The 12,719-nt window shown below is 32.8% G+C and overlaps 2 protein-coding genes across 2 annotated transcripts; both read left to right on the top strand.

The window, feature by feature from the left end:
* Positions 1 to 362: 362 nt before the first annotated feature.
* On the top strand, positions 363 to 3,639 carry LOC130740004 (protein NUCLEAR FUSION DEFECTIVE 6, mitochondrial). The gene is made up of 3 exons (XM_057592489.1): positions 363 to 593; positions 728 to 849; positions 3,352 to 3,639. Exons 1-3 carry the CDS (start codon positions 406 to 408, stop codon positions 3,369 to 3,371), a joined length of 330 nt encoding a protein of 109 aa, XP_057448472.1. The 5' UTR covers positions 363 to 405; the 3' UTR covers positions 3,372 to 3,639.
* A 5,806-nt stretch (positions 3,640 to 9,445) lies between these two features.
* On the top strand, positions 9,446 to 12,452 carry LOC130740003 (uncharacterized). Its single transcript, XM_057592488.1, has 4 exons — positions 9,446 to 10,338; positions 10,780 to 10,977; positions 11,056 to 11,147; positions 11,455 to 12,452. The coding sequence occupies exons 1-4, from the start codon at positions 9,526 to 9,528 to the stop codon at positions 12,161 to 12,163; spliced, it is 1,812 nt and encodes a 603-aa protein (XP_057448471.1). The 5' UTR covers positions 9,446 to 9,525; the 3' UTR covers positions 12,164 to 12,452.
* Positions 12,453 to 12,719: the final 267 nt, after the last annotated feature.

Here is a 12,719-nt window from a genome sequence, read left to right as displayed (position 1 = left end):
TAAGACAATTTTTAACAATCACAAAGTGGAAAATTTTTACTTTATGGCATTTAAAAATCGCCACAAAAATGAGTGTCAATAGGTGTCATTCCCTATTCAGTAGTTCACGTATCACGACTATTGCATAAAGCAAAGCAACACTAGACCTTAAAAGTTCACCTACATCACATTGAACTTAATAAACTCAGTTTTAGAAAATCCAACCTAGTTCAGCCTATTTTCATTGACCATTTACATGTATATGAGCATAGATTTATTTTTGTTATGAAATTCCAGGCTAAGATAGTGGAAAGGCCCATTTGAAATTTGATTGGACTGAGCCCATAAGGCAAAGCCCCTTCTTTGACAACACCCTCTCCTCGTCTTACCACTTCACTGTCTGCTGAGCTGACCCAGAACAACGAGATGGCGGTGGCGGCCAAATGTGCTCGGAAAACCCTCCAACAAGCTTCGTCCTCCACCAAAACCCTCTTCTCTCGTCGATCTTCCTCACCTTCTTCTGCTTCTTCTTCTCCATTCGCCACTAAATTCAACGGCTCTCCTTCTTCTTCCTCTCAATTTGCAACTCACAAACGCCCACTCTCTTGTCCCTGGTAAATTTCACTCCTTTTTACCTGCATCATCATTTTCTACCTTATTTGCTTCACCCCTTTTGTGATTTCAAGCCAAAAATGGGTTTTCATTTTTTTTTTCATCTATGCATCTGAATTATATGGTTGCTTTCTAGGTTCCCTGTTCAGCTGGCTGGTGCACAAGTGTCTTTGACGCCATTGCATAGTGCCACTGCCTCTGCATTGTTCACTTCTCTGCTGTCTCTTCACAATACCAACTGGGGTTGTCTCTCAGAAGGTATCTATATTCCTTCTTCCTTCACATTTTGGCCTAGTACCATGAGTTTATAAGAACTATTCTTTGTCATTTTATTCAATTGTCAACAATATAGTTATTTTGTCTTGAAAATCACAGCTTCTGGGGATAAAAGGTCATAGCATCACAGTTCAAATTTCTTATCATTTGTCAATTTTCTATTTGCCATGATATGGCTCTAATAACTACTTACTATTGATATAGAATAGGATTGTAAGTCAGGAATTGGCAGGTATGGCGTTACGTCCTTTCCCTAACTAGATCTTAGGTTGTTCGTATGCCTGCATCTTTTGATGTGTGAATTATCAACATGGAATAAAACAAGTAAAAAGAACAGGCTTGATTGAACTTTGCAATTTTATTTATTTGGACATTTTAAGTATAAGATAATGTAGTGATCGTTCAAGCATAACCATCATTGGTTTTCCTTGAGGTACAATATTCTTTTGTGCTCTGCAAGTTTATTTGTTTTAGCATTTTAGTACTATAAGATAGTATAGTACTATAGTGATCATTCAGAATTTCATATACAACCATAACTATATTTCCTTTAGGTACAATACTTTTTTGTTCTTTGCAATTTTAATTATTTGGCATTTTAGGTATAAAATATTGTAGTGATCATTCACACATAACAGTCATTAATTTTCCCTCAAGTTTCTTTTGCACTTAACAGCTTTATTTGTTTTAGCATTTTGAGTATAAGATAGTGTAGCGATCGTTCAAACATAGCTGTTAGTGATGTTACATCAAGTACAATATTCTTTTGTACATTTTGTTGTTTGTCACAAGACTTAAGTTTCTTGTGGCAGGGAGTATGAAGTGGTAATAGTCTTTGATACATTACTATTATACTTTCCTTATTACCTTTATTTTCTGTTAGTTTGTTTGTCACTAGTTCACCAAAACTAGCCCAATTCCATTAAGAAATGCAGTTGGTAAATTGTTTCCTAATTTCTAATGTTTGAACAGGTTAAGTGTCAGTTGTTTCATTAACAGCGTGGGACTTCTAAACAATGTTTTAAATACTTAAAGGGAAAAAAATTACTTTAAACTTTTACATCATTAAAAGGAAACTATTTATACTGCTTAGTTTGGCTTAAGGATAGATCACATATGATAGAACCAAGGGGCATTTAAAATCCCATCTCTGTGTAGTGTTCATGACAGGTATAGGCCGATGGAGTTAGGAATGAGTGAAATTTTATCCTAAAAGAGTTGGTCCAATTATGATTGACTCAAACAAAGTGAGTTCATAGAATCAATCTTAATGACATGAGGGGAACAGATGAGTATAGAGAGATAAACTCTAACTTGCTGAGTGAAAAAGCAAAGCAGTGGCCTTAGAAAAGATGATGTTATATTGCTCATGCTGACTTTGGGGAGGAGATCCATAGCAAAACTTGTGGTATGACGCTGGTAGACTATGGGCCGCTTTGTGCGTGTATGAAAGGGAAAAGAAGTTGCTTTATGTAAACGCTTCTGTAAACACTTTTGAAAACTTCAGCAAAACTAGCCTGTGTTGAAAATTAAATTCTTAAACAAACAGATTCCAAGACTTTGTAATGGGCTGTTTTATAATAGTTTTTTCTTTAATTTAACTGAATTAAGACTTGGCAGAGTGGAGGCTCGTGTTTCGTTTTGTAGCTCACCTATTTAGTAATTACAACTAAGCCAAAATGAAGACAAGGTTGGTTTGTATGATATTAAAGGTTTGGGTACAACCTTGCAGACTGCGACAAACTCTATGCCTATTTTGTAAGTCAAATGCTTAAATAAAACTCTTTAAGAAAAGGGTTTCACTAGAAAGATTGGATATGCTCCACTCTAGCTGGCATGAAGTTTAATCAGATGTGGGGATAGGGTTTATTGATAAAGTAGCTTCTGTTTATGGTTAGTATACTTGTTTTATTATTTCCTTGAATGTTTCTTCCTCTTCTCAACATCTAATGTTTTTCTTTTGATCATAGAAAATGATGTTGCTTTGTAGTCTGTTTTTTTATGCATCCTGTGTTATCATAGTACTTTCCTAGCTTCAATCATCAGTGAAAACTGGATAGTATTTTGGCATTTTGAAGTCCTCTTGTCTAATGATATTTTGAATAACTTAATTATCTTGCTTCTTCACTAGTATAATGATAGATTGCTTTGTCATGTTTGTGTTAGGTGTTATAGTTCTATGAGGACTAAGGAGTGCTCTCAACACACTTTCTAACACTTATTAAAAAATTTGTTGACTTTGCAAAAATAAACCAATCGTATGAAGAGTGTTAGGGAGGGTGTTCAAAAGAGTGTGTTGCTAGCATATCTCTTAGTTCTAGTTCCCCTAGGGTTTGTACCCTTAATTATTTGACATAGTATTGGCTACAAAATGGCTGTTGGTTGGGTTTGGATGTAGAATCTAATAATAAAATTAGTTACCAAAAACACATCTCCCTTAATACCACCAGAAACTTGACATTTACTTTCTCTATGTTGTACCAGGTTTTGCAACACCTCTATAGCATGCCGAGGACATCTTGCTTTTAGGCCATCCAGATACCACTAGGTGCAGGCTTTGTTCCAATACTTGTTTCTAACAGGTGCTGCGATTAATAATGTAATTTGATTCCTTTATCTTTATTTACTGAGACTGTCAAGTGCACAGTCAACCTGTTGAGCCGTACAAAGTGTTTAATCCTTCAATTTTGGAAAATTTTCCATGTAAAATGTATTCCAGTGTTTAAGTGATTTATTTTGCATGAATTTGCAGTTGAGATTTTTGCTTGGTCATGTGATCTCCTGTTTCTTTACTCTATGACATCTCAGACATTGCTTTTGCACAGTAATCTGGATGGACTTAGTTGCTGGATGAACTTGCTATTGGAACATCTTTTTTGTTGTTGTCAGTAATGTTAGTAAATTTTTGTCCTCCTCAAGGTTCGAACCCTGAACCCTTCACCCTTCATCTCACTCAACCCTTATGTCTCTAGCTATTGGAACATTATTTTGAATACACTTTTCAACACAATCGTCATAATTAGTCTATTTTTTAAGAAGTTAGCCCACTTTTTGATAGTTAATCAATTTACTAGGTAAATCAATCTTCAGAAAATAGATCAAACACAGACATTCTGTTAAAGAGAGTGTTCAAAGAATGTGTAGCTAAGGATGAACTAAGAAATGTTACCTTGTGTTATGCAATCTTCATGATAAAGTTATGTAGACAACAGAAAATATAAGCTGTATCGGCTAATTGAAATTCAGGATGTGTCAATGTTTTCCGTAGTCCACTTGAATTGAATCTTCACATCATTATTTGAGGTGATAGTAGTTGACATCAAGTGGCCGAATAATTAAAATCACCAAATTCAAATAAGAAACTTCAATATTTATTTTAGATTTAGTAATTATAATTCTAGGCCCACCCTCCCAAGAATACGCTCCTTGTTACTGGTAGGTAGACTCACTAGTCCCATAACTTATCTCATGTCCTTGATTAAACCTGTTTGAAAATCTATCTATATATATTAGAAAAGAACAACTTCTAGCATGACGTGTCGCTCTCACAGGCCAAGTTAGTGACGTGTCGCTCCGAGATTAATTCTCACTTAATTATTTACCCATCAGCTTTTCCACCTATTAATTCTCATTTAATAATTTACACATCAGCTTTTCCACCTTGGCCCTATTTGCCACATTAAATTTTAGATTTGATTAGGATTTAGGTTGTTTATTTCTTGATTTAATATTAATTTATTTTTAGAGCATTAATTAATTTTTATGGTATTTTTATTGAATTTTCGGATTCTTAATTAATTCATAATTTTATGAGTTTTTATTGTGATTTGCTAGATTTTGATAGTTTTTATCTATATTTATTTAGTACCTTTTTAAATTTTAGATTTGATTAGGATTTAGGTTGTTTGTTTTTATGTATCTTTGTTAGATAGTTTATGTTAAAAAATCTTCCTAAAAAATATTGTTTTTTATATAGAGTATCAATATCAATCTATATTAGAAAATAAAAAGGGTTAGAAGAGTAAAAAACCTTCATACGTTCTCTATCTCCAAAATTCTCACACAATTTTCTCTATTTCTCTCTTCTTCATCTCAACCATGACAAACCTCATATCATATATGCTTCAAAAACAACATGGACCTTCACTTCAATGGACCTTCACAAGTTTCTTTGATGTTGTAAGCTTGTGAATTAGGCTAACCAAATCTTACTGTAGTGTGTTATCCAAATCTTAAGGTTAATGGCCATAAGTACGTACTTTAATTTGAGGCATGTACTACTAACAAAGATTGATATATAGGTGCATTTGAATGTATGTGAACATTTATACAAACATAGTCTTAGTGACTAACATAAGCAAGGTGAGATCAATAAAAAAATATTGTGCATATAAAATAAAAATCAGAAAAATTCACTAAAAATACAAAATAATTTAATTAATACTCTAGAAATAAATAAATAAATAAATAAAGATAAAATCAAAAAATAAACAATCTAAATCCTAATCAAATCTAAAATTAAAAAATGTATTTTTTATGAGAATATAATTAACCTGAGATCAATAAAAAAATATTTTGCATATAAAACAATAGAAAATATATATTTTTTAATTAATCGAGGTATGTGGAAAAGTAGTGTGATTCATTTCACCTTGCAATTTAGATTTTTTCATAGTTTTGGTGGGATTCTTCTACAACTGGATACCTATAGGTTAGTGTTAATTTGGAATTGCCAAATCCTATTGCTAGGTTGCATTTTTTTTCTTCTGGAATGGTGAATTTTCTTTTTGTTGTATATTTTATTAATATTTCAAAAGATTTAAAGTGAATTTAAATTAAAAATATTTATCTATTTATGATTGGCATCCCGTTTATGTTTACAATTAAAATATTGATTACATGGTTAATATGTTACCATTCAATATTTCCCTCTCTGTTCTTATATAAGTTTTTTTTGTGCCAAACGTTACCTTCCCTCTCATAATGTACATGGTAAAAGGTTTTCAATTCCCGTGAAAAACATACCGCCAGTCTACCAGCACCTTTCATAAGTTCTAAACCATATAGTTGCATATTCCCTTAAAAGTTAATTAATTTTTATCGTATTTTTATTAAATTTTCGGATTTTTATTTAATTCAGGGTTTTATGAGTTTTTATTGTGATTTGCTAGACTTTGGTAGTTTTTATCTATCTTTAATTAGTACCTTTTTAAATTTTAGATTTGATTAAGATTTAAGTTGTTTATTTCTTGATTTTAGCTTGGATCTTTTATTTTATTTTGAGAGTATTAATTAATTTTTATGGTGTCTTTATTGAATTTTAGGTCTTTATTTAATTTATGATTTTATAAGTTTTTATTGTAATTTGCTAGATTTTGAGAGTTTTTATCTATCTTTAATTAGTACCTTTTTAAATTTTAGATTTGATTAGGATTTAGGTACTTTAATTCTTGATTTTTTCTTAATTTGTTATATTTTTATTTATTGTGAATTCCAGGAAAATGGAGCTGATCTGGTGCGGAGGGACCACAGAGCTACCATGGACACGCAGAGATTTGATGGTTGCTAGGTGAATTTGACAGAGTTTCTCATTAACTGCGGACTAGAGCTCATAGGTTACTGCATATAAGGTTTGATGTACATTTATGGAGGGTGAAAGGATATTACTCCGGAAAATCAACCATTATTAATGTGAATGCAATCATTATTAATTTTAAAATCTTATTTTTAATTATAGAGATTTTTTATGTATATGTAACGTGAGATTTTGTTTTATATAAAAACTATCATTGTAAAATCTTCTTTTTAACTTTAGAGATTTCTTTATGTATATGTAACGTGAGATTTTGTAAAACCCCAACGATTTCTTTATACAGTTAACTTCTTTATTTCTCTGATAAATGAGCATCCATTTAGTAAGATGATTTGCATCTAAAGCTGCTCTGAAATCTAAAAGCTATTGTTGTTTGTATTTGGGTTTACTTTTCAATTTATATGTTTTAATTTTATATTACAATAATGCTACCTACGTGAGATTTTGTTTTATATAAAAGGTATAATTATAATTTTTTTTAAACAATCATTATATTCTAAATTAATTGATTGATATTATGTCAAATTTCAAATAAAGTCAAATGAGATACCAACCGAATGCTTTCAGTTACTCCCTCCGTCCCCTATTATAAGTCACTTTTACCTAATTCTCTAGGATTAAGAAAAGTGGTTAGAATTAGTTAGTTACAGTAAATTGGTATCTTTTTTCCTAAACTGACCACATTTAAAAGTATAACAATTCAATGAATCTCATCTACCTCTCTTTTCATATTAATGTTCCACTATCTTGAAAACCCCCCTTCCACCAATAAAAAAAAAAAGTTTTGGAAGTTTTTTGAGTAGATATAAATGAAAGTGACCTCGATAATAAAGAAAAATATTGGAAAGTTGGAAAATTCTTTAAATGCTACAAGGGTAAACATGGAGAGAAAAAATTAATGTTGCATAGATATTGTAAAGTGACTTATATTTTGGGACAAAAAAAAACTCACAAAAAGTGACTTATGGGACGGAGGGAGTATAAATGACGAGGAGAAATTTCTGCACCTAAAATTCATTTCCAAAACAAATCTATCTTGGCTAATTTGAAAATTTTAAATCTATATTGATTTATGAAATTTAAAAGATTTTGTTTCTCTGATAAATGAGAATCCATTGAGTAAGAAGATTTGCATCTAAAAGCAGTTGTTGTTTGTATTTGCGTATAATTTTCAATTGTATGTTTTAATTTTAAAGTACTACAATGCTATCTACGTGAGATTTTGTTTTATATAAAAAGTATCATTATACTTTTTTTATACAATCATTAAATTTTAAACTAATTAATTGATATTAATTTAATAGAATAAATTTAATATAATTAACTTTAGTATTATTTTCAAAATTTTAAGAGTGTATATTTATATAAGTATATAACTATAATAATTTAATAGTAAGAAAAGTACGAGGAATACAAAATATTAATACATATGTACTATAAAATTATGACCTGAATTTATTAGTGCTAACAAATTAGAGTTACGAGATCTCACGGGGAGAAACATTTTACATGAAAATAAAAAATTGTACGAGTTAAAAAAAATAAAATTCATTTTTTATAACTTAAGTGTATTTTTAATAATTTAAAAAATAATTATATATTTATGTATTGTTATATATCTAAAACACAAAAACATTACCCTTTATGCAACACGAGTATACATCTTCACAAACAAAATTCAGTTATACCTCACATATGAAAAAATTAAAGCTTTTGGTTTATTAACTTCTGTGTTTTTTAAAATTTGTGCTCTTTAAATATCTACATCTTTATTATGATTATTCTTATATTCTTAGCATCTTAAATATTTATAATTTAAAATATGAATCGATGTATCAAATACAATAGACATATTCCCCGTGCAACGCGCGGGTAAAAAAGCACTAGTTGTATGGAATTTGTCTTCTTTTTTTGGGCTAAGAGATGCGATACAGTAAAATGTTGGGAATACACCAAGAGTGAGAAAAATAAAATAGAAAGAAGTAATATATCTCATGTATGATATGATGCGATAAGAAGTAAGAGATAAAGAAAAAATAAGGTGTATGTAGGATATATTAGTTGCTTTGGGTCTATCTTAATTGAACCACACAAGCAAACCCATGATCAATAAATATATTTTCATATTATTAGTATTGAATAATTAGTAATATATTTTCACTACAAATAGCTGCAGGTATGAGAAATTAAGGATGCACACAGATAAAGATCAAGCTGACTATTCCCCCAAATTTTGTCTTAATTGTTTATTTCAATAATGAAATTTTGACATATCAATAAAAAGAATAGGCACATAAGTTTGTTACCACCTCACTTCTATATATTTGTAAGGCTATTTTTAATTGACTTACTAAAATTTTATTAAAAATGAGAGAAGATTTTGATCACTTCATCTAGAAAGGAGGTGATCTGTGCTAGTGAGTGAATTTTATGAACGTTAAGTAAAAGAAGAAAAAAAAAGTTTGTGTGTTATATGACCATTCTGCGAACAGATAAATATGTTTTGACATTTTAAATACACTCACACCTAATGAGATATAAGAAGATAAAAGACAAGTAAATGATATAATATGTGATTTTATATAAAAATAAGAGGAGATATAACAGAAGTGAGAGAATATGAGTTTGAAAAGAAACTGAAGTTAGAATGAATCATAACCAGGCCAACTATTACATGACTTTTAGTGTGACATAACAGTCCAAGCTGAGCTTTACATCACTGCATGTAGCGGATTTCACCTAATGAGGACAAGACTTATTTGACTATGAAAGGCATCAAAGTTAACCTTTAGTTGCACATAATATCAATATCAAAATCACACAGTATAAATCCAGGGAAAACTAGACAATTAATTTCTAGTCTGTTCAGTAAAAAAGAAAAAGAAAAAGAAAAAAAAAACAATCCGTTGGTGATATGTCCCACAGAGTCATATATGACCGTTAGACCAACGTTCTTCTAAAAGTATGAATTTCGAAAAACAACAAACAACGCTCACAAGAACAACCCAGCGAAACAGTTTCATCAATTCCACGCTTTCTTCTTCTCTTCTCCCAAAGATTCAACAATGGCAACACTAGCACCTGGAATCTTGATGAAGCTCCTCAACGGACTCAACACCGGCGTCAAACCCACCAGCGAGCACCGCAGCTCGCTGTTACAGGTAACCGACATCGTCCCCGCCGATCTCGACGAGAAGAGCCTCTTCCCGAAACAAGGCTTCTACATCAAAGTCTCCGACTCCTCACACTCCATCTACGCCGCACTTCCCTCCGATCAAGACGACATCGTTTTCAGCAACAAGATGCAACTGGGTCAGTTCATCTACGTCGACCGGTTGGAACCCGGTTCCCCTGTTCCCGTTCTCAAAGGCGCTAAACCACTCCCCGGTAGACACCCTCTCGTCGGAACGCCGGAACCGTTAATGGGTCTCCGTGACAAGAAGGAAGCGCCGCAGCCGCCACGTGGTGGCGGCGCAACACCGCAACAACAACAACAACAACCGATCAGAAGAGGTTCTTGGGGTACTGCAGGGAAGAATCTTGATGAAAACAACGTTTCTTTTTCTTCTCCGATGGTTTTCAAGCCGGTGAATTTGGATTTTGATCAGTTTTCTGCTGCTGCTGCTACTCCTGTTAGAGACCGTTGTGCTGTTCCTTCTTCGCCGTTGATTAGAGGGAGGGTTGGAACTGGAACTGGGACTCCGGTTTCTGGTGTTAGATGCTCTGTTGGTGGAGGGCTTCTGGCGAAGATGACGGATTTCAAGGGGGATAGTCCTGCTTTGCTTAGGAAAAGCTGTGCGGTGTCTTCTTCTAATGCAAGATTTTCCAGGAGCAGGAGTGTTTGTGAACGAGAGCCTGTAACTCCCTTCAAGTCAGCTGTAGGTACATTATTCCTCTTTTTCATGTTTTTAGAAAATATAGAAGAATCAATCAACCATGCATTAAGCTCTAATGATGATTGGATATAGGAATTGATTCTAAAGCCAAAATCAATTCTGATGATAAGTTTCTAATTTAGTTAATGAGTGCCAGAATGTATTCTAATGAAAAGTAAACTCATAATCCAAACATGTTATTAGTCCTTTGTTCAACAATTGATTCTACAACTACTAGGAAGAAGCTTATGTGAACAACATTTGGATTTCATAATTGATTCTAAGGAAAAAGAAGCTGATTCAACAATTGATTCTAAAATCCATAATTAACTAGGGAAAGAAGCTTAGGTGGACAGTTTTTGGAACTGATTCAAAGAAAATAGAAGCTGATTTAAACATGCTATTTCTATTCTTTTTTCTAAGGTTGGTAAATTTCATCTGCAGGAGAAGAAAAGTTGTACTCCGCCGCCGCGGTTGAGAAATGCAAGAGTGGCATTTATTGGGGGAGATGCTGCTCAAAACCAGGACTCAAATGTTCCTTCTCACCCCAAATCTCTGTCTACAACTAATTCAGCATTTGATAATAGCAACAATCAAAGCCTCCCCAAGAATTTGCCAGGAAACCTAAGTTTACTAGGGAAGGTAAATTTCTAAAAGCTGTTCAAGTCTTTCTCACATTCATTGAAGAACAACCATATTTATTCTTATGTTACTTCACAGGAAGCTGTGCAGCAAAGAGAAGTGGCTCAAAAGATTGCCCTTCAAGCATTAAGAGATGCTTCAGCTACTGAGGCAGTAGTTCGTTCCCTCAAGTATGTATTGATATTCCTATCCGTTCTGTTTTGTTTGAGCTTAGAGTAAACTAGCAGCACCATTCAAAGCTTAACATAGTTATATGGATCCCTGATAATAAAGATGGATCATTGATACATGTTATCTGGATCACTAGGTGAGTTTAGTTATATGGATCACTAATCTATACTAAAGATATTGGTTTGTTTTACAATGGCCGTCGAAAGCCTAAAATATACCCTTCATCCTTTTTGCGAGTTTAGGACCGGTTATTCAAGCATAGGGAGCTAACAACTGATAAAATTTGCTGTTTGTGCTTTATTTCAGGATGTTCTCAAATTTATGCAAATCAGCTCGAGCCGATGCTCCTGCTGCCTGTTTTGAACGGTTTTTGGAGTTCCATAAAGATATTGTACAATCAGTTAGTGAAATGATGTCCACTCAAGCAGCTACTTTAGCTTCAGAATTGGCTCAGAAATCAGATAAACAACCTGAAGAAGAATCACATATTTTACATGAAGTTGCGCAGAATTCCATGGAGCAATCCGGGAACTCAGAATCAAACTTGTCAAAGAGGAGGGGTGCTTTGAGCAAGTCAATGGCTGCCATTCCTGAAAGACATGAGCACAAAACAAGTTGTGGGAAGCTCCTAAGATCATCAAGTACGAGCCAAAAGGAAAGTTTGGAGAAGAAAGGTTCATCTTCGGTTTCAAAAATGACACTAGAACCTGTTGTCGAAAATGATGAGAATAAGAAACCAGCATCATGCAGCTTGAGCAGCACAATCAAACTGGGAAAGCAGATTGAAACAGAAGCTGGAAATTGGTTCATGGAATTCATTGAGAAGGCCTTGGAAGCAGGTTTGAAGAAAACAAAGGAAGCATCAGGTGGGGATGTTCGGAAAGTTCCCCAGTCTCTCATACTAAAAGTTATGAACTGGGTTGAGGTTGAACAGTTCCACAGTACCAAGCGGCCTAGACATCCTAAAGCAGCACAGATTGCTAGGAAATTAAGAATCAAGATGAAAAATCCTTGATATATTGGTGTTCAATTGTGAAAACCCAATCAAAATGTGTCAGTAGTGTGGAATAGTAGTTGTGAGTTGTGACAAATCTTTTCTCCAAAAAAATGGTTTGAGAACTTTTAATTGGATTGAGTTAATTTCTACATATATGGAAGGTGCTCTTCATGCAGAAATATGCCTTCTACAGGTTATTTGTTTGTTTCAAGCTTTCCCAATGTCATGTTTTTCTGTTCTAAGGAATGGGATCTGGTGAGGTTTGAACAACCAATAATAGGCTCTTCTTTTCCTTTTGTTTATTTTATATCCTTGCTCTAATCAATACTGTATGAAAAATAATTTGTATCTTCACTCTAATCAATACTGTATGGAAAATTAATGTGTTTATGAGATGTGTCTCCCTCTCATATGGAAAATGCTCTATAAACCATTTTATAATCCATTATAAGACTGCAACACTTTTTTTTTTTTTGTTAAAGTAGGAAAGAAAACAACAAACAAATCATGGGCTGTTTGATTAAAAAAATTGAAAATTGTAATTTAACATGTTTGTCTCAGGTTGTTTACAACA

Source organism: Lotus japonicus, chromosome 2, assembly GCF_012489685.1.
Source record: "Lotus japonicus ecotype B-129 chromosome 2, LjGifu_v1.2".
NCBI lineage: Eukaryota > Viridiplantae > Streptophyta > Magnoliopsida > Fabales > Fabaceae > Lotus > Lotus japonicus.
Note: the sequence above shows the minus strand (reverse complement) of the source record. Positions and strands in the feature narration are given on the sequence as shown.

Bases quoted from the DNA above. Each gene is read 5' to 3' on its own strand.
- LOC130740004 (XM_057592489.1), top strand. From the start codon at position 406: ATGGCGGTGGCGGCCAAATGTGCTCGGAAAACCCTCCAACAAGCTTCG. The intron at 594-727 runs GTAAATTTCACT...GTTGCTTTCTAG, and splicing joins CGCCCACTCTCTTGTCCCTG to GTTCCCTGTTCAGCTGGCTG. The intron at 850-3,351 runs GTATCTATATTC...ATGTTGTACCAG, and splicing joins CTGGGGTTGTCTCTCAGAAG to GTTTTGCAACACCTCTATAG.
- LOC130740003 (XM_057592488.1), top strand. From the start codon at position 9,526: ATGGCAACACTAGCACCTGGAATCTTGATGAAGCTCCTCAACGGACTC. The intron at 10,978-11,055 runs GTAAATTTCTAA...GTTACTTCACAG, and splicing joins ACCTAAGTTTACTAGGGAAG to GAAGCTGTGCAGCAAAGAGA. The intron at 11,148-11,454 runs GTATGTATTGAT...GCTTTATTTCAG, and splicing joins GCAGTAGTTCGTTCCCTCAA to GATGTTCTCAAATTTATGCA.